Source organism: Phaethon lepturus, unplaced genomic scaffold (genome assembly GCF_000687285.1).
Source record: "Phaethon lepturus isolate BGI_N335 unplaced genomic scaffold, ASM68728v1 scaffold50763, whole genome shotgun sequence".
NCBI lineage: Eukaryota > Metazoa > Chordata > Aves > Phaethontiformes > Phaethontidae > Phaethon > Phaethon lepturus.
In genome coordinates, this window is record NW_010532193.1 from 1 (window position 1) to 22,474 (window position 22,474).

Here is a 22,474-nt window from a genome sequence, read left to right on the forward strand (position 1 = left end):
GCTGGGCCTGATCCTTTGGTTGTCCTGCATGCTATTTATCTCAGGGGATTAAAAAAGAGTAAATACTTGATAAAGCATATCTAGTATTATAAAACCAAAATGTCTTACTCTTCACTGAGGAATTCAAAGGCTCTAGACTTGTCACTCGGTAATTGAGATAAGGTGCTGCTTCTTTTCTTGACTGATGGAGTAATATGTGAGGTTGGAGCATTATATTTAACATTGACAGGAGGTTCTGGTTTCTTAGCTGTATTGCTAGATGAACTGAAGAGCCTGCTAAAACTAGAACAAGAAAAAAAAGGTAGATGATAGGATTTGTAAGATACATCTAAATTTGACTATGCAGGCAAAACACTGCATATGCTAGCCTGCTTAAGCCAGTTAGACTGAGGAACTGGAGCCCAATAACCACCTCACACTCAGCAACACTCTCAAAGCACAGAAACTCATGTCAGTAAGAAAAATTCTCAAAGAATTATTATCCCATTTGTTTATAAAATTTAATGGGATCTTCGTCTTGAATGAAGATCTACAGGGAACCAACAAAATTAGGATGTTAACACCACACCTGGAAGACGGTGTTGTAAAGCGTATTAGTTCATGCACAGAGCACTTCAAAAATCTCACCATTTTCTAGGCTAAAAGGTAAAACAGTTATCAGCAAACCACAACACCAAAGGATTATTTGGCAAATATCCTGTTGTGAATAACATTTTAGATTTTAAAAGCTGGAAGTTAGAAAGGAAAATTTAACAATCAGTAAGCAGTACTTCATAAAGGAAAAGGAAGCTGAAATAAATGCAATCTACAGGAGCTATTCAGGTTTCTGCTTTTCGTCGTAAAAAAGAACCCAGAAAAATGTTCAGAACAAGAGCCCTGATGCATATTCAGCTAGATAAAAATTACAGCACTTTGGCATTTAACTTCACAAAGTGCACAGCCATTCACTACGTGATGCAGCTTACGATACATTTTGTCTTCAAGAACAGGCTTACCGAGCTGGCATGCTAGGTAACAAGAGGAGAACAGTTAAGACATCTTTGTCTGCCAAAAGATAATTAGCTAACATACAAAAATATGCCAGCTAATTGATTAGGGTCTTTTATTTATTTTTGCCAGCGAGTTGTGTTTCAATACTTACAACTGCCAAATGCTTGATCTCTTCTTTTCTTGCATGGCTGGATTTTCTCTTGATGCTCTACAAGAAATGAATTCCAAGTTTACTGAGTAAGCATTAATTAAAAAAAAAAAAAAAGGAATGGAACAGAACAGTGTGTAACTCTTATTTAAAGAACCAGGATAACATATCGAAGGTATCAAAGCTTGTTTCTTCACACTGTCACTTCTTTTCCGATTGGAGCACAATATTGAAATTCTCACTAGGTGAACTGAAGTTACGTAATGATCATCCACATTTATTTGCATCACAAACACAACTGGCGAGTGCTTTTCAGACAGCAGAGACAGATCTGTGTAACACTTTGCAACGAAGACAGCTAGTAGAAAGCAGAAAACGGTTTAGAATTCTTTTGCCTCCTGTTTTTTGATATTTTAAACATTGCCTTTTATTTTAAAACCTCTTACTCCTCAACACATCAGTAAATAAATGATAAAGTGATTGTTCCTGAAGCCAGAGATTCATTAACAGAGATAGGAGAGTATTGCTACAGGAGACAATAGCTATAGAAAAGCAAGCCATGTCTGCTTGGGGATACATATTTTTCCTCTCTCAGACTCAGAGTTGAAATGGGTCACGAGTATTGAGGACAACTGACAAAATTAAATGCCACTATTACACCTGACCATCAGGCGGCACCAAATGACACCGTTACCCGCTGGACACAGACATGGCTCAGGGGGGTGCGACAAGAATGAGCTGGGCTGAGGTCCAAGGCTGAAGACTTTTGTTTTTAAAAATCACATCTTCCAAACAACGCAATATTCAGGATGCAGATTAGACCAAATCACCACCTTTATTGCTTACATTTAAGCAAACCTTGCAGGGTTTTAAAATTATGTCCTTCCTGAACGACCCAAGTCCTTACAAATGGATTACACTCAATCTGAAGACTGTATGTTGTTCCTGTTTTGACAGCTCAGCTGACAGCTGGGCCCACTGCTTTAAGGTATGTGCACACACACACACAGAGTAATTTTTTCTGCCCACCAAATTAAAGCTATTTACAATTACCAAGTTTTGTAACTGGTCCAAGATACACACTTTTCTTCAGGGCATGCTTATTTCACATCATATGAAGTACACGTCTTCACCGAGGTCTCACTAAGAACCCATTTTGAAAAGATAAGGTACATGTCCGTAACTTAAAAACAAAGTTATTCATGGGCATGTAGGGAGACAAGCAGAAGGGCAAGTAAGGCCTCATAACATAACCTACTGACCAGACCACTCGGCAGCTAAAAATCAAAAGCTTGTAAAATCCAAGGAGCTCTATCAAAGATTTTAAAAGAGCCTTTTACCTTATCATCTCAGTCCATCGGACAGCTTCCTGAAGCTCCATCAGCCTCTCTTTATACTGATTTCTTTCCATCAGAACACGGGCCATTTCAACACGAGTAAAACGCTTCCGCTGAGCGGTGGGGACATCACTCTGAACACACAAAAAAAGCAAACATGGGATGAACAAAGGAGCACAGTAGGGCCTTGCAGAGTCAGCCTCTGCCTTCTGATAAGAGTCAGTTTAGGGCACAGTTCTGGATTCCAAATTGTTTGGGTCTTTGTAAAAACTAACTCAATTCTACCCTCCTCTCCTCCCATCCTTTGTATGTAGTGTAATCTGAATAAAACCCTCCCAGTTCTTCAAAAAGAACGTGACATAGAATAATGGGCAGAGAGGAAAGAAAAAACTAAACATGGTCAGTTTAAGTTTACTTGTGCTCTTTAGATTTTTTTTTTCTGAAACATGGAGGAAGTTTACCATCACTTATTAAACAGTAAAGTTTAGTAGCACTCACTAAACCCATGTGAATTTCTAAAGTCCCATTGTGAATTATACATACAAAAATACACATACACACATAGACCTACATCATCATCCTCTTTAGCTTTCTGTCTTGCTTCCTCTGCTTCTGCACGAGCCCTAAATACAAAATAAAAAATAGCTGCATTAGATACCACAGCGGGGTTTTTTCTTTCTTCGTCACAACCATGGAATTAAACTTACTTTTTTAGCTCTTCTTCCAGTTCCTTATTCTTCTCTTCAAGCTTTTGTTTTGCTTGTTTTACAGCCTCTAATTCACCTTGTAGTACATCCTTCTCACAGGTCAATTCATCCACCTTTGCTATCAAATCATTCTTCACTACATTCAGTGCATTTCTACAGAAACATTTAAAATACACCATTATAAGGGTGACTAGGGTCTCATAGTTTAGCTTCAGCCCGATTTTATTCTTAAATCTGAAAACCTACAAATTTCTTACACAGAGCTGCTGTAAAAAGACACAGCTTTCTAAAACAGGTCAGCCCTCTCACCCCGAATCTCAAATGCTCAAAGACATTCACACGTCTGTATTAGAAAAAAGTACAGATAAATCAGAGCAGTTTGCTTAGAGGTTGAATTCCTCAGCAGTGCTCCTATGGATCAGCTTCTGCAGTTACAGCTGTGTTTCTAAGAGAAAAGGCAGGGAGTTGATCTCATCAGGACACTTTGCTTGTAGCCTTACAAGGATAAAAGCAGCTTTTGCTTCTTCGGTCCTTAATTTCTAGAATACCAACTAAGCTATATATTTAGCCAAATATACCTGCAAATTCAAAATACTTATACCACTACTACTCTTAGAACTGGAAGCACATTTGTATAATTTCAACTTTCTGTGTATTAAGATAGAGAAGATATAACAAAACAACAGAGAAGGTCAGTATTTTTTACATACACATTCTCACTTACTTTGTCTCCAACAGCTGAGTATTTTCCAAAATAAGGTTTTCAACCTCACGACCCATTCCTTTCCAAAGGAAACAAACACATGAAATTAGCAGATAAAATGGATGTTTTTACAAAACCTACGTTTTGCCATTGTCTAAGAACAGTTGAGTTGTAAGTATGACAAACTTGTTAGAAAAACTGAGCTGTCTGAAGTTTCAGGACCTACCTTCTACAATTAGCTTTCCCCTCCACCTTCTTCCCAGTCTGCCTTCAGTTAATGCCTAAAGGCAATCCTGACTAACCACAGGCTAGTCTGTACATTTTCAAGAGGTTACATTACTACTAAGTCAAGAGCCAAACATGGCATCCCTGGGAAAGTATTAGTCCATAAAAAGTTTAAAATGCTTGACTGTCTTTTATACCGTGTTAGATACAAAAGTGTATCAGTTACACATACAAGACATGCTGAATTATAAAGCTCAGATTGCAAAAGCCCTGCAGATCTCCCCAGAGCAAATGATACCTTACCAAAGAAATTATGGTCTTTAAAGCCCATGCATTCCATGTAAAGCAAAAACAAGAACAAGAAAACATTTCATGTAAGGTGCAGTATGAGTGAAGGGCAATAAAATATTTAGACTTACGAAATAAACAGTGAATTAAAACAAAGCCACCACCAAAAATTTGAAATGGAATGTGATGTGGTTACAAGCAGGATTTATACGAAAGACAGGTGTTAAACTTGTCACAACCATTTCTATTGGTCAGACCTCTTATAAAAATCCGTAACTTAGTAAAAGTCTATATTAATTTCTGTGAAATATTTCAGAAGCACAGTACTTGGAAGAAATGCCGAGTCATTCAGTAAAAGTTTCAAATGAATATGCCACTATGAAAAAAGTGAACTCCACTTTTCATGTAGCTACTTCAATATTATTTAAGTTTCTGGAAATTAATTTCTCACCCTATTATTCTGTTCTACTGTAGGCATGCAAGCAACCTGCATGGAGGCCTTTTAAAATACTCTATGAACACAATCTTCTAAGCAACTCTGGTAACAGAAGACTTAAAAGATGTTTGGATAACAATTAAAAAAACAGTACCTATAAATAGACATGCAAGACAAAGTTCCCTCTTTTGGAATTTCTCGGTTTTGGTAAATGACATTTAATAGTGAAGGAACTTTGATAAGCTATTGTTACTGCATCAACATCTGTAGAAATCCCCTACACTACAGTCATCGAGAGTTTTTTTTATGCAAATGGCTATTGCTTTTTAAATGTTTTCAGTATTCACAGAAAAAAGTACCTAGGATCACTTCTAACAGGTTTCAGGATCCTTTATAATGCAAGAACAAAAACTAGGAAGCCAAGAGTGCAAAGGCAAAAAAAAAGTTACCAAGCAGGGAAAAAATGCAGAGAATGTATTTTATGAGAGCAGCAGCCAAGAACGCCTAACTGTAGAAGCAACAGATTTCAAAGAATTTTTTTTAAAAAAGAAGCATACACACCAGAATATTCCCCTGGGTATGCAGCCCAAGAGAAAACAGATTAGAGAATCCCAATTAACTACTTTTACAGAACTCCAAACTCAGGTTTAATGCTTACTTAGAACAGATCCAAATGCTTGAAACACACTGACTATCCTGGAGGCAGATGTGGCTTTCAAGTAACAAAGAGTAATTTGGAGTATGGTTGTGCTCAAAGTGAAATGATGATTATAAAGTAAAACTTTTAGACCAACACATTCTGCATAACAAACGCAGTTACCACAACGCGTTCATTTTGCACACACTGGTGTTTCTAGCACTAGTTTTACAGAAAGCGTTTATGAAGTCCGTGACAAGCTTTTGATACATTATACTATATTATTTTGTCCATGGAAAACAAAGCATCTCTTATCAGGAAGTCCTGACAATAATTGGATTTCTTTAAACAATTTACCATACAGCAACTTCCATCCCTTAGCTACATGTTAATAGTTCTTCTCCAGTATCTGTATTTTGTGAATGCAGAATGTGCCATTAGTTGTCCCTGTGACAACACAGTGCGAGAGTTTTGGATGAAGTATGTTCCAGCGAGGATGTGGTAGTCCCCACTGCTCAGGATTCAAGGCAGCAGAGTGACAACAAAGAAAACCCATCTCTCAGACTGGAGATAGGCCCATTACTCCAAGCGAGTAATGCTTTGCAGAAATGTCACCTATTTGATGGAAAATAAGTTTCTGGTGGAACACTGAACAATCAGAAATCCAGATTGCACACACAACAGTTCTAACTAATACTGCTAACAATCTGTATTTCTGCCAGGTCAGACGACAAAAGCAAACAGACTGCTGATTTTCTATATACAACCCACTTCTAAAACGCACAAGAGTTGCATCTGCATTTTATATATTCCATAGTACCAGCTTTCATTATTTCAAAATGAAGCCTGAACTGATATGGCCACAAATACATGTTGTTTATAGAAAGATCCTTCTTTTAACAACCTTTTTGCTCCTGATTAACTTATATTCCCAAAACCTACTTTTTTTTCATTCAGCACACTAGTAGCAACAAGCTGCTTAGGGGAGGGGAAGAGAAATGTGGGTTCCCCCTCCCCTTTCAATTAATGGTTTGATTCTCAAATTACCACCATTGCATTCTGCTGCAATTCTCTCTTCCAAGTTAAATTCCACAGAGAGGGGATAAAGCCGGCCATTACAGATTGAGCCCAATCTGAACTGAGCTACCTAAAACTAGTTCAAGATAAAAATTCTTGCTCGATATAAAAATCCTTGTGTCAGAGAACATATAGTGAGAACTGAAATAGAGAATAGTGTAAGAAGTGCCCCAAAAGATTAAAGCTGATATCATTATATCGACAGAAAGAACAAACACTTTCTCTTGTTTTTTTGCATTCCAATGACTGCCTTAGGATGATCCTCAAAAGATTTTAATGCAAAGAAATCCTAACAGTAAATCCAGCAAGGATAATTAAGCATTCCACTAACAAGGAGAATTCCTCTAAAGGGCATCTTTAAATAACCTTTCTTACCCAGTAAATCTGCACCTTCATCCACATCTCCAATTAGGCCAGAACCAGCAGATGACAGCTCTTCAAAGAGTGACTCTGTATTACGGTCAAACGCTTTGTTCTCTATGCCTTTGGTAGGAGTGCTATTCAAAAAATAAAAGCAAGACATAAAAAAGGCAGAAAGAAAACATTCCCACAGCAAAGTAAGTTTTCTCTGTTTTTACCAGTAGTTCATTCTGTTACCCCCAAAAAACCCAGAAGTAAGATTCTCAGAATCTTTCAGATGGCTTAGAGTCCTAGATTCTATTTTCAAACACTACTTTGGCATCAAGATTCCAAACTTGAGGTAGCCGCTGATATTGAGCTGGTCAGCATTTTAATAAATTAAAGCATATCAAGTTTTGGCATATAGAGATTCAGCCCTATCGGGACTTAGTCAGCCCAAATGCCTAAAGAACGACAGCTCAGCCAAACTGGAAGTCATTTAATATAACGAGAATGCAAGAGAACCGAATAGTCAGAGATCAAAATACTCTTCTGGCCAGAACAAAGGCTCCTTTCACAGAAAGATCTTACACCATTAACATTCACTATTTAAGGTAGTTTTTTCCATCTCATCACAAGAATGAAACACAGACACATAACATATTTGAAGGACTTGTGGCTAGACCCTAAATTGTTCAGGGCTTGCCTAAAAGATCAGGGACACCCACTACTACTAAAACACCATTTGCTTATTTTATATAGGGCTTTAGAGTTTTTGACAGAAATGTTAACCTCCACAAGCAAAAACCTGCAAGGAAGCCGACTCTGGCAAAACCATTCTGCCAACACTGGGATTCCACCCATCAGAATCGGATAGATAAATGCTGTAACATTTGCAACGTCGGTTATAAGTCCAGATTTTAAAGACATGGGTGAAAACACAAGGGCCCAGCTTGGAAAATGCTAGTACCTTGAAACCCAGACCTAGGGAGAAAAGGCCTCTTGTATAGATCCTTTGCTTGAAATATGGAAAGAATATTTAAGCCTTCTTAAGTCTGTTGTAATATGAAGTACCCTGAACATTCATCAGTTGTAGCAACAGAACGAAGAAGTGCTGTTGTACTTAAAACCTCCTGAGGAATTTGGGGAAGTAAGGTAACAGAAGTAGGAAATTTATCACATAATGCATGAACTCAGTCTGGTGAGATTTCTAAACAAGTCACAAGTTCAAAATCGGTCTTCCTACTCAAATCAAACACACTATTTACCTGGAACCCTTATATCCACTGAGATCTTTATCCATATCCAACTCTGGAGTTGACTCAATGATTGCCTGAACTTCAGATTTTTCTTCATTTTCATTTCCACCTAGGGAAAAGGCAGTGGTACATCTCCATAAACAAAATCACTGTGACACATGACATTACCTCCATGCAGTTGTTCTTAATCAATCATCAACTCAGACTTCTGTTCAAAAACTTATCAAGGCAATTAAATGAGAAGACCTATGAATTTTGATACTCTAGTGCAGACACTGGAATATTCCAAGTAACTCTCTCCTGAATTTAACTTAAGTCATCCAAGATTAGCTATTCCCCAGTACTTCTACTTCTCCAAGTGGATGTCTATCTCATCTCATGACTTTTCCTGTCTAGATGAATACCTTTTCTGCTGCTTACAAGGAAGTGTCAAATAATTCCAATTCTAGAAAAATAACGACTAAAGCCACTTATAAACAACCGACTTATATCTCTAACCAATATTCTGTATTCCTGAAAATATTGAGTCAAAAAACATTTCTCATTTGTGGCACAATTAAAGAAAGTTCATAACGGATTAAATATGAGGTCCATAGTAAGCATATACTAAAGAGTTAAAGCAGCTCACCAGTAGACACATTTCTTGTCTCTTGTGCTACCTGTACTTCAATGTTCTTGCTTACGTCCACCTTCTCATTCAGCATGTCTGTTCCCTTTGCAAGTCCTTCAACATCTTCCTTTTGAGGAGTTTCAGCAGGCAGTACAGGCACATCTGAAGCAGCTGTGGATGCTGGAGTAGTAGCTTTTGAGCCTGCTTGGCTAACATCAGAGAGCTCATCCTAACATTGAACATTACCGTTAAAAAATGAACAAGAATTAAAGTATTATTAGAAGAGTTAGGCATCTAAACTAGAGAACAAACACCAAAATTACTGTGTTTTACTGAAGAATATGCAAACGCAAATAAGCGGGAATGGAAAGGATACTTTAAGCCAGTACTACCAAATTAATCTTTAGATTACAGCTATGGTTTCACTTCTATTAAGGAGGTCATAGCTACATAAAACATGCCCTTATTTTTAATACTAATGTTTGATCTCAGTTGATTATTATAGTCACAAGTTTAGGGTGCTTTTCTGCTAAGTCTTCTAACAATAGGCAGCATTCCCACACTGATAATCCTTCTAGCTGCACAATGAACCGCTGAATCTTCCCAAACCGGTTATAAAATGTTTAGTTGTTCAAAATATGCATGATATCTTAAAACACCTTCTTAAAAAGTAGACATTGAAGCACTGATGCAGTACATGATTTTAACTGATCTAGAAGTACAGTATTTGCAAGCACTTCACCCAAACTGTTCTTACACGCCTTCCAGTCTGCGCTGTAAGCCCCGGATAACACTGGGAACGAGACACTAAACCGCAGCGACTACTCATCTGCTTAGATTTCAGATCAACTACAGAACATCAGTAAATAGCTCCTTCTTAGAAGCCAATTCCTGGCAACAGTTTACACTACATTGAGATTGTATCAGGAACCACAAGCATGGCTATGAACTCAGCTGCTGCAATCAAGATGATGGTCATTACTGGGACAGGGCTGCATCAGGCACTGTGTTCGAGGGCAGCCTAGACTGCGTTTGATGTAACTAGAGGCTACTACCTGGAAACAGTAATAGCCTTTTTCTGGACCCGTCGTCTTTGGTTCACATTGCTCCCCTCATTCACGACCAGAGCCATACCAGTATCCCGACATCGTAACTATGACTTCAGCAGCACGTAACAGTGAAGAGCTCACTGCAGATATGAAAACAATTTGGTCTGTTTAGGCCAGTATTTTCTAGTGTACAGCATTAGAGGAATCTCCTTGGCAAAACTCAAGATGAAGCACCAAGGCTTGTGTGGGCAAAATGAAGGCAGAATGGTTACGTTTTGATAAAAAGTTCTTTTAGGGTTTTGTTTGGGAATCGGAGGTGAATGCAAAGCCCATAGACAAGTCTGTGACATTTAAAGAGGACATATCTATTGGCTCAGGAAGCCTAAACTTGTCAACAATGAAGCAAGTTTAGATTTTGTGAAGCATCAATTCATTGTACTGCTAGCATCCCCTTTTTGAAAGGGAAGTGAAACTGAATTTTAACGTTACTTAAAAAAAAAAATAGGAGATACTTGCATATAGACATGCATTCTCCCATTTGTACCTAGTGGAAGATTAGTAAGAATTGTAATTTCTAAATTTTTACTTTGGAACTTCTTGGCAAGATAAGATTTTAATTTGTGGGGCCAGGGAGGAAAATACACATTTATGTGTATCAGTGTAAGTGAAAAGCTTGCATGCTATAGTGACATCCCCACATAGAATTTGTAAGCCTTAGAAACAAAATTCAGCACTTTCAAGACCTGCCTATCAATTACTAAGACAGAATGAAAACTGGAAGTAAATTCCAAAATAAACCAATAATTAGTATTTGATATTCTGACAAAATTATTCAGAAACAGTCAACTAACAAATACCACTAAAGGAAAAACACACATACACTTACCCATAGTAATACAAGGCAACAAAACTGACATATTAACATTTTACATCCATTAAAAAAAAAGCTACACAATTTAGCCAACTGCTTTTTGAACTGGTGAAGTTCAGCTGCTGGATAATGATTTATACTTCAGCAAGCAGATAAAGAAGGAAGTGGTACCCCTTACCAAGGGAATCCAGAGTTCACACAAACTGTGAATAAAACCACAACAGAGCTGTTGGCTCTGTTCAAACACGTCTACATCTTTGTATTCTAAAAGCATCCACTAACTGATGCAGCACAGACCGATCACCGACTTTCACACACAAAGCTCAAGAAAAATTGCGTGATAGTGCAAAAGAAAATAGTAGAGAATGATCCTTTCCTTAAGAGAATTCCAAATAATCTATTTTACAATTCTGACTTTTATTATCTACTGTATTTTTTTAGCTAACTCTTGAAAATTATACCGATTAGACTATAATGAATGTTTGGTCTAGAATTAATGAAAATGAAATGCAATTCCATTAAGTGACAATGAATTAATCAAAATATCTCAAAGCTAAGCATTTGACAGTCAATGCTGGGTTGACTTAGCAAATCTGACTTTTTTGGCAATGCTGCCCAAAGACTTTTCCTGAAAAAAAGAAAAATTAGTTAAAAATTCAAAAACTGAATCTGAAGAAGCAGTAGCTCATCTGCAATGCTTTGCAGAAATAAGCAGAAGAGAATGAATAGTACATAATTGTATGTTGTCTTACAATGGCACCCAGCAATGTCAGTACTGTACAAGCTATAGGGTAACCCAGTCTTTTTTGTCTGAGTTTCTCCCCGACACCTACTCTTTGTGATACTTTTAAAGAAAACACTATTAATGAAATGTTCACGCATGAGTGGAAAACAGATGCCTTACAGCAGCAGAATCTTGCCTTTGCCTTGTACTTGATGTTAGAAGTATTTAGAGGAGTAAAAGTATTAGAGAAGAGTGTTTCAAATTCTGGTTATGACTTCAACATATCACGTTATTCAATGGGTTCACTTCAGAAGTACTTTACATTCACAGCTAAAAAGCAAAGATGATGTTTTAGACCCAAGGGACTTGTTCTGACTAACTAGGTTTGAAAAATTAATCCATGCTGTTTTGTAAATTCTCTTTTAGCAGTGCATTATTTTTAGAAGAACTATACCAAGAAGCCCATTTTGACAATGTATAGTAATGAATATAATTTTCTGAGGGGACAGGATGGGATCAGAGACTTCCCTTTATACCCCATCTCCAACTACCCTTACTCATAACTTAAGTTGTATTTCAGAGAGCTCTCCTAAAGTCTGTCCAATTATTGATGTTAATTGGGTTAGGAAAAAGGGAATAGGACAAATTTACGATCCAAAAATGGTCCTAGCCAAGAGTTTAAGTGACAAATTTTTAGATCCAAACTCCTGTTGTCACTTTGGTATGTTTATAATTAACCATTACTTGCACTTCCCATTATCTCCATATGACCTCTAGGAAAAAAAGAAAAAAAAAAGAAAAACCCCCACAAAACAAAACAATCTGTGTTCCAATTATTTCTGGATAGCTTTTTAATTCTTATCACTTTAATATTCCCCTGCTAGGTATTAAGTTCAGTTCGGAGGAAATTCCCCTCAACTGTATGCCTTTTCCAAAATAACAGTGCATCCATAGTCTTCAAAAAAACCTCATCAACATAAAGATATAGGGAGGCTTTACACATTCTGGAGTTCTTCACCCTGCAGATCCCTCCTCCCACTGTGTTGTTAGTGCACCAGAGTCCCGACTGCCAGATTCAGCACACTCCAACACCACTCCCCCATTTTTCCATTTCTGCAGCTTGTTCTATGCCACCCTCTCACTGCTGGAACACAGAACAATTGCAGGAATTATAGCCAAGCTACATGTAAGGGAAATCATACTCACAGGCTAATTTAGGAAAGTTAGGTCATTCTCAACTCTGTGGTATACCTACGCTACGCGCCTGATAGTAGGCAGAGGCTGCGTTAAGAGTACTGCCTGTGTAGTAACCACAGCATTCCTTCTAAAGCAATATTAAACCATCAGACCTGTTTACACTAGTTGCATATCTAGTGTGTAAAGAACAAGTGACTGACCTTTGGAAAGGGTCCTTAGTCAGAAAGAACGAACCCACTCCTGTGAGTAAGAGGAGAACTAGCCTGTACTACCACTCATTCGGAAAACGCAACCCAAACTTCCTTTCTTCCAATAAATAAGATCCCTCAAAGCTCATTTGAGTAAGCAACACACTTGGCTTACATAAATACAATTTAAGGGTTTCCCTCCTCCCCTTCAATTTACTTTTTCTCCCCACCAAGGATCTCTTATCTGTTTATGGGAGTTCCTCCCACCACACTAGGCAGCCAAGCTGCGCGCTCACCTTCAGGCTTGTGTGGGACCGTGGCTGGCTTAGCTCATGGAATTTCCAGTGCTCTGACCCAGGCGTTTCCCCCGCTTCTCTCTGCGTTTCGGGCGTAAGTAGTGCATCTCCTGGAGGTAATGGGAAGATGCCCAGTGATATCGGACGCTCCTTTCTGCTTGAAAGAGAGACAGGTTTCATCAGCCTTTTCAGACATCACACAATATATTTTCCTGGATGCTTCTGAAATCAGCAGGGAAGTGGTAAAATTATAGGTTCAAACATTCATACGCTACTCTCTATTAAATATACAATGCAGCATACACAGTTTGTATCACAGCACATAATTCCTCATTTCACATTAATTGCAAATAGTCTATTCCATGGCTTTAAGCAGCAGTTATTGATTGCACCAAAGCTAACCTATAGTAAACAAGTTTTACAGAAGTGGAGCACAAACAGGAGTATGAGATGAAAATGGTTCCTTATTTTAGACTAAATTACAGTCTTCAGCAAATACTCTTAAAAATACCATATTGCACTTTTTTTTTTGCAAGATACAGCACCACGTAACTTCTACAAACGGCCAACAGCTAAATCATTAACTGCAGCATTTGGGAAAGTTGTAAACAATCAGCTTAAAGACTAACTCCTTGCAAAATTTATGATATTTTTCTTCTGAAGATCACAGGCATTACATGGATTTATATAACTCAAAAAAAAATGGGTCCAGGAATTACCGATGTTAAAACTAGCCCAGCCAAACATTGCATAGTTTTGACCAAAATCAGTTCAACACTCTACTTCGCCCTAAAGCTGCACAAAAGCTTGTGCCAGTAAGGCAAATTATTGCATTCCCACTCCTCACCATCTCTGCTACCTTTATCACTTCCCTATGGCAAATTCCAAAGCTTCGTATATTGACCCTCAGGGGAAAAAAAAAAAAAATCCAAGTCAATCTTGCTGTCAGGGAACAAAAAGATTAATTATTCCCGCTAGCAAGAGACAAAAACATTGCGCAGAATGCAATTCATAGGATGCTACAGCCAGCCCTGAAAAGGAAAAGTATCAGCCAGGCACAGAATGGAGATAAAACGAAGTATTTGTTCAGTCAGAACAATCAAATACAAAAAAAAAAGACTGTAATCAACTAGCACAACTTTAAGTATACTAAAGACAGATGACAAAAATGTGCACAGGTGATGGCAGAAAATTACGCTTCTTGAGAGAAAGCATCGCCCGCAAGTACCCCTGCAGAGACAATCCAGACTAAATACTAAGATTTGAGAGATCTCGTATTTTAGCACTAGAAAAAGTCAATTCACAACTATATATACTTTCTTTTGCAAGGCTTTTCACACATTAAAGACAACCTAGGCAGAATTCTATGCAGAATTAGTACGTGCAGAAGAAGAGGTAGTCAAGAAGGGATTAGATTTAGCGATTAAGCAGTAAACTTGTTTCGGTAAATTTTACATTGCCAGAAAACTCACGTTCAAGCAATTTATTTGGCATAAACCTTTCCAGTACAGGTGTACAAGAGATGTTCCTTGTCACAAAAATCTTTGCGACTAGTTCTCACATTGCATGTATTATGGTCTTTCATAAATATTATTCCAAGTTCGGTTGTTAATCTGGAAATAGTTTAGCAGAGCAAAGTCGGCATCAAAGCTAGTAAAGCAAAATCAGTCAGGGTTACAAAATAAAAAGCATCAGATACTGTCCCAGCATCTGCAAACTAACTGTGCTGAAAAGTCTCCACGAAAAATAGCCACAAAACTAAACAGAATTTGATTCCAACGATTCCCGCTATTGTAACAGGTTCTGCTTTTCTTTAGATTTCCCACAACTCTAAAGCGTGCGGGAACAAAAGACACGCCACATAATCTGAGCTTACGTTAAAGGACAGACTGAAACCGTTTCATTGGTTAAGTAGTACAGCAACAAAAAAAGGAAGAAAAGCTGCCCTTCAGCGGAGAAGAAAGCCGGTGAGAAAGCATGCCTTGTGAGGGGCCCGTCGCTTTGGAAAACGCCTCCCGGAGCAATGGCTCAGAGCAGACAGGCTGGCTTGCTTACAGGATATGCCGCAAAGCTTAATCTTCTTTGCAGTCTTCGGAAGAGAGAATTTAAACAAAATGGGTACCAGAAAGTTCACAACTGACATCAGCTTTTTCTTTTTGCGGAGTAGCTCATTATGAACCCATTTTGATGCACTAAAACACAGTCTGGGTGCATTGCAAGACTAAAGGGTAAAGGAAGGTTGAAAAGGGGGCTTATTTTGGAAATGAAGGCTATTATATGCATGTCTGCATGAAAAGAAATTATCTGATTAGACTGAAGCAATTTCAACTTATTTCACTGGTTGTTGACCGGAAAGCAAAGAATCCCTTCTACTCCTCCAATGTCCAAGAAATATCTGAAAATACGACAGTGAGCAGAAGGCAGGCACGTGTTTTAAAAGCCTAAACTAATATTCTGAAGTGATGTATTGAAGCATTTACAGGAACCCTTAGGATAAGCAACCAGATGCTCTGTTCTGAAATCCGACTAGTGTTAAAAAAAATAGAAAGAACTCTTCCACAATTAGATTCTGTCATCCTATATTTTATCTTTTTCAAAATTAATAAAAGATAAAGGAACCAAGTTCCAATTCCTGTAATTCCTAAACCAACAAATTACTAAGGGCAAGAAAAAGCATAGCTTCACAAAGCCCCTCAAATCCTTTAAATGGACTCCAGGGAAGCAAGAGCACATTACAAAAAACCCTATTTCTTAAACCACCTGATTGCTTAATTATAAAAGGTCTAATAAAAGTTATTGAACATGAAGTTCAATATTGTGCTTTGTTTTTTGTGGTTTTTTTTTTTTTGGTGGGTTTTTTTTGTTTTGTTTTGCATTTTTTGTTATTTGATTTGGGTTTGATTTTCCCTCCCTTTTAAACAAGGGCAGCCTTACTAACTAGATCAGCCTATAGAGAGTTACACTTTAAATATAAAACAATAAAATAAATTTAAGTACTCATGCAGATATATTTATCATCATTGCTGTTAACAATTGGTATTTCTTTTACCTATCGATTGGCTTTAAACCTTTGGAACAACCCTTCTGTGCTCAGAGAAGTAAGTTAAAAACACCCTACCGTACAAAGTCAACATGCACCATGTATTAAGGAGAAAGTCACACGCCTCTTTCAGAGAACACTATTTCCAGCATTCTTACCTCTTTAAATAAAGTTTACTATTCAATTTACAACCACAGTTAAAGTATGTCAAGTTTTCGGGTCAGAAAGCTACATTTTAAAACTTTTTCAACTGTTTTCCATTTGCAGTTATAGCACTAAGACGTGTCAAGATTACTTTTGGTCACAATATTCTAATGCATCTCTGCTACTGCTCCAGGCAAGTAGGACAAACGGAACGTAACTTGAGGGGGGACAGACAGAGTTGGCAGCTTGCCATGCAAGTACAGAAAAAGAGGAGAGGATAACATTTGGCTGAACAATAGTGAATAGGCTTTAAGAGCTCTAATGCTTAAATAATGAAAGATTCCACCCCCCCCCAACCAATAATCAGATTTATTTTTAAAATAATTTGGTCAACTAATTACTGTTGTTTTGAGCAGAAGGCCAATTAACTGTTCTTATATAATTATTTTGATTCAAAAATAGTGAAATTTAACAGTACAAAGCCTCCGACTGCATACATTTACGGCTATACAACATCAGCCAAGTACCTGACAATACCCTGAATGTCAGCTTTATGCACGACATTATCATCACAGCTTTTTTTGCAGGTTACAATAAACCAATGTAATAGCTTTCTTAAAAAAATACATAAACTGACCATGTAGTTGCTTAAATAACGGGCAATGAAATTGAGTGCATAAAGAAATATATTGCCACATCCCCCCCCATAAATGTTACGTTTACAAAAGAATTCGAGATCCATACATAATTTACATCTGTAATTTACCCTTGCTCTTTCTGTTTGAAAGGAAAAGGGAAAGCAGAAAAAAAAGAGCACATGAAGCCAAGGTTCAGTAGGTCAGAGTACCTGAGTATCCTTGGTAGGTTCTGCGTCAGAGCTGGCACACCAGTAGAAATAGAAAAGTGCATGAGCAGCAAAACAGAGAGAGATACCAAGATAGCCGAATTAATGACCACCGCCCCGCCAACGAAGCCAAACACAAATAGCAGCATGCATCCAGGATTCATGGCGCTGTGCTGGCATGGTGAAACGCCGGAACCAAGAAGGCTACACAGGGGCCGAGGGTGTATCTTTGTAGGCAAAGTCTGTCATTCAGCCGCTGCCACAAAAACAATGCCATCAGCAGCAGCTTTCCACTCTTCTGCAGCAGCTCCAGAGCAATGACATCACCGCTCTCCTCCCCCTCGCGCCGGGAGCCGCCGGGCTCCTCGCAGCATCTATGCAGCGACGCAGAGACACAGCCAGCCCTGGAGTTATCCTCCCCTCCTTCCACGCAGAGTTCATAGGCTAGAAAGCTTCAAAATCTGCATAATATATTCACGTCAAGCCCTTAGAATTAATGGGTACCACGATACGCACCTTCATCAACCCGTACACAAAGCCGTGGCAGGTATCAGTTATTTCGGGACAGCTGCTGACATTTTCCCTGCCTACCCGAATGCAAACACTCAAAAAAGCTGAAATTGTTTAAGGCTAATGCACAAAGTATATCTCAACGTTTAGCAGTACAACAGCAAAAGCCTCTTTCTACCGATTTCTACACTGTTCTCTTACCGCATTCCAATCATACAACAAATCTTTCCGATTCAGCCAAACCGTTGTTGGAGGATTAAAGAACAAAGTCTTGCAAACACAAATGAATGGATTTTTTTTCTTTCAGTTCAGGGTGAGAGCATAATAAATAGCTTACCTAATTCTACTGTGTGCTGTGGATTCTAGCTGATCTCCCCCTGTTAGCTGATGAAGTTTGGTTCTTTCCAAGTGCTCCATATAATTGTGAATCATCTGTTTAAAACGACAAGAGAAACAGCAAAAAATATTTAATACCATTTGCTTTTACTACAACTGCATAATTCTTGGCCAACAGAGTATAATCTTCCCCTGTAATGCTAAAAACAGTAAAAGCATTCAGAAACATTAAAGAATTAGATAAAGAAAGAAGCAAAATTATACAGTCTATAAAACCACAAACCAGAAGAGAAGCCCATAATAAATAATTAAAAAAAAAAAAATCAGGGAACTTACTTGTGCATTCGTACACAGGAAACATCCTAAGGGCGTACAAAGTGCATGTGACATTACAGAAAAGGGTTTTGACCAGAAGTGCCATGTTCAAATCCATTTCAGAGGCTGTTTAAGACTTCTGTGTCCAACAGATACTAAAATTTACTATATGACACACGATACATTTCACTATAACCTAACTGCAGAGGTCAGACAATATGCACCTCAAATGTTAAATATAATGAATCTACAAACTAAGAATCAGATGATTTCCATAGACAGAAATACGAAGTCAGCATCTCTTCTCTTTTTACTTCCAAATAAATTTAGCTTCACTTGTAGAGAATCCAGAAAGCTTTGGTTTTCAATTATCTAGACTAACATCTCATAAAAAGGACTGAGTGCCTGTGGATTTTTAGCACTCCAGAAGAGCTTTGCTTGCTCGCTCTCTTTCTTTTAAGAGAGGCAGCCACAGGCCAACATGCTGATTCCTGCAGTCATGACGTATTTAATGAACCCCAATTCCAATTGGCCAAAGGATGATGCTACCCAGATGTAACTGATCCGGGACGTGCATGGGGAGAAGTAACGGGTATCACTGTATCACTCCGTAAGGTTAGTTTGGACATACACCTTTGAAATGAAAACTAGGAAAGCCTGAAGAGAAGCCTACATGACATTTGGTATTCTTAGCATTTCTGCACTCAGGTTCACAGATGAACAGGCACTGGGAACAAAACAAAATAAAAGAAAGAACGAACTCATAGGTGTACTGCAGAAGAATTTAGTGTACTTTTTTCCTGAGACACATTCAGGTCACATCTCAAAGGCTTCTTCTAGAAAAAAATACCTGTTCTGTAAAACTAATTGCTTCTGCTATTCTAGAAAGGGTATGTGCACACTGCTAGAAGACTGTTATCAACAGGCATTTGTACAACCAATATTACATCACCTTTTACTTTGGGGGCAGTTACTTACAGTACGACTGAGTCCAGCAGGACCTGGAAACCCCCACCCACATGTTACTTTCAAGTCAGGGCTGATGTCAAGCCAAGGCCGGTAAGCTTGACCTTTGGATGCTACAAACTTCAGTTAATATCAGCTTCTCCACAAACACTGCTTGCCAGAATTAGCCGTATCTGAATATATATTCTTAGCCTAAGATTTTTTTGGTAGAGTGAACTGGCTTAAGATATCATGATTGATGGATATTCTATAAATCAGTAACTTATATGGTATATACTGGTTACGTACAGATCCTGGTTTTCTCAGCATTCACCTGAGCTAATTAATATATTTCAGAACAGAAAAAAAAAATCTGCCTATTTTTAGAGAAACATTATATAATATACTTCAACTGTTGTCAAAAGCTTACAAAATTTATTCTCCAGCAAAATGATACAAATGCAGTGTTTTACCAGGACCATCTAATTTGCTTTCTGAATTTAAATGCTTACTCATACACAGAAGCAATCAAAAGAATTGAAGGCTCTGCCTTTAACTATCCACATTTCTTGGCTTTTCTGCCTCCATCAAGCAACCAAAATTACATGTTCCAATGGTTCCTATGCGTAGCTTTACACAGGTTTATTATAATCCAAATTAATTTAGAAATTCCAGGAAAAACACAATGGGTAACCGTGAAATGCACATTAGACCATTCTGTATCCTGTCAGTGTATTCCCTCATCACGCGAGGGAGATAGTACTGAACAAAAGCTGTCCTACCTGCAATTTGCAGCACACCAATTGGCTTCTCAAAGTAAAACTGTAAACAGAACACCTGGGGTGCTTTTTAGCTACTAAACAGTAGCTGAGTAACAAGTACCTTTCCAGAGAACAACTAACACACGGGGGGAAAAAAGAGAACAGGGTCAGTAAAACTTTCACATTTTGCAAAGTACATGATTTATCCTACTTTCTTCCCTCCACTTAGTCTATTCTTTTGTTTTCTGAAATGTCTCACCATATTAATTAACCACATACAGAGGCTAGAGGGCGGGTCAATTTAAAGGACTATGTAGTTTAGTACCATTCCACAGATGAAAATGATGCTGATGGTAAGACAAGCAAATCTGTAGGTCTTCAGCATAAAGTACGTAAGCTATAGCAACACTAAAATAAGATGAAAAACAAAGTGTGTGCGTCATGTGCGGTGCAACATGGCAATTCCTCCACAGATCCAAGCTATACATGCCTGTGGTGTCGCAAAAAATCAGAAAAACAGTACTACCACCATGTAAAGTCCACACAGTGCCTTGATCCAGGATCCCAAGAATAAAAGTTGACAATACTGAAAAATTGTCCACAAGGAGAAAAGTGTCTCACCCTCCCTCTGTCCCCAGGGGACAGGGCAACTACACAGCTGGTGCTGTAGAGTCATGGTGCACAGATTCTCAACTGCCAGAAATCAGTTAATCAAAGGTTGAAATAAATTAAATACCATAGCTTATTGTGAAGTTAGCTCACTGTAACTGCTCAACTACAATAAAAGTTTGAGGAGTCCCTCCAAAACCACTGGGGCTTGAAGCAGATGACCTCCAGAGATATTTTCGATCTAAATGACTCTAGGTCTCAGCATAGCCTTGAAGTACCATACTGATAAAAAAAGCCTAACAAATTAACACACTAGAATTCTCAGTGCTCAAAATCTGATCAAAAGTTTTGCTATGTTTTGAGATTACTCAGCTATCCAAAGAAAAAAGTGTTCATATTGCTGACAATTTTAAAATAGACTTAAATGGATTCAATCACTCTCTACTCAGCACAATTCTTACCGAATTTAGTCTAAAGGACAGACGATAAAGGACTACATCTACTAACCTTCTCCTCAATAGAAGTTGCAGTCAATATTTAATCGTCCATAACCTTTTACTACTCACAGCTCACCTTGCTGCCCCTGAAGTCCACAAATATTTTGGATCTGATCAATTGTGTCAAAGAAGACATCATAAATACAGACCACCTCAGCACTGTTGTGATTAAATACATTGCTCAATTAGCATTAGCTGAGGGGATTAAAGATAAACTCAGAACTTGGAAGAACTACCTTATGTAGTTAACAGCACCTCACAATTCATGTGCAAGCCCATTTTAGGGCACAACGTGTAAAAACTGACTATAATGAGCTTTTACAGACATTACAAGATGATTATGAAAGTCATTCCTTGTGAATGCAAGTGACAGCAATGCAATGTCTTTCCATCTCAAAAAAATACTCAGATTGGTTTCCTCATGCGGCATGTGACAAGTTCTGTAACTGTACAAAGTGCTACAGGTTTTTCTATATGTTGAGCTTCAGCCTTCAGTGAAAGACAATGAACATCCTGGCAGTAGCGTCTATTCCTGCCCTTACAAATATGACTGCTCCCAACATACACAAGCCTGATCCTTTCTTTGTCACAAACAAATGTGTATATGCCATGCTGTGGTTACTGTACCTGCACCTTTTCCTTAACCAGGTTGCGAGCATACCCCTTATACCTTCCTTTCTCTTTCACTCCTTCCTTTTTGTGTCAATGCTTTAACTCCTCCAGGACAGGTTTTAGTAATTCCTTCGCTGTCAGACCAGGCTCTGGGCCACAGCCCTCGCTGTTCATCCTGCAGATTCCTCCCTTTGGGAATGTGTGACCAACTGTGTCTATATAGATCTTTCCATGTCCCACATAATCTAGATTTATTAAGGTAACCGACATTTCCAGAATCTCCTTGATTCAGTACAAAAGACCTAAACGTACTTCCATGTAACTACCTTTTACCTCTAAGGATTCATGGTGAGCTTGTCACCTAAGTAAAAGCATCATTCCCCCTGGTGAGCTCGATGCATCTTTATCCACATATAAGATTACGTTGCTTGCAGATACAATAGAACATAAAGATGTTAAATCTAGGCTTTATACATCAAGCTGTTAATGCTCAGCACAAGGATTTAGAAAGAACAGATAGCTAGTCACAAAAACACTACGACTGGTACCCTGCTTAGCCACAACTGTAACCAGACATCTCCACTTGGCCTTCTCTTCCTGCCTCCCTGTGCAGGGACTAGCTGGGGATATCTGTTTATCCAAATGAACCTGACAAAGTACATTCCCAATGCCAGAGAGGCTCACTGTTCTGTCACATCGTATCAGCGCAAAACACTGAGAAACTTCCATGGCCCAATTATGCTTCATTAAACTAAGCCCATACTCTGTGTGTCAGGGAAA

General features: G+C 38.3%; 1 protein-coding gene across 1 annotated transcript in view; it reads right to left on the reverse strand.

The window, feature by feature from the left end:
- Positions 1–108: 108 nt before the first annotated feature.
- The window catches only part of LOC104619011 (C-Jun-amino-terminal kinase-interacting protein 4-like), a gene marked incomplete at both ends in the record, with an annotated part of 38,132 nt that continues 15,766 nt past the window's right edge, over positions 109–22,474 (reverse strand). The window contains 12 exons of the mRNA XM_010284755.1: positions 109–282; positions 996–1,007; positions 1,142–1,198; positions 2,479–2,609; positions 3,047–3,098; positions 3,183–3,335; positions 3,907–3,964; positions 6,924–7,045; positions 8,156–8,255; positions 8,775–8,985; positions 13,082–13,235; positions 17,957–18,051. Coding sequence (XP_010283057.1) covers positions 109–282; positions 996–1,007; positions 1,142–1,198; positions 2,479–2,609; positions 3,047–3,098; positions 3,183–3,335; positions 3,907–3,964; positions 6,924–7,045; positions 8,156–8,255; positions 8,775–8,985; positions 13,082–13,235; positions 17,957–18,051 — 1,319 coding nt within the window. The remainder of the gene's footprint in view (positions 283–995; positions 1,008–1,141; positions 1,199–2,478; positions 2,610–3,046; positions 3,099–3,182; positions 3,336–3,906; positions 3,965–6,923; positions 7,046–8,155; positions 8,256–8,774; positions 8,986–13,081; positions 13,236–17,956; positions 18,052–22,474) is intronic.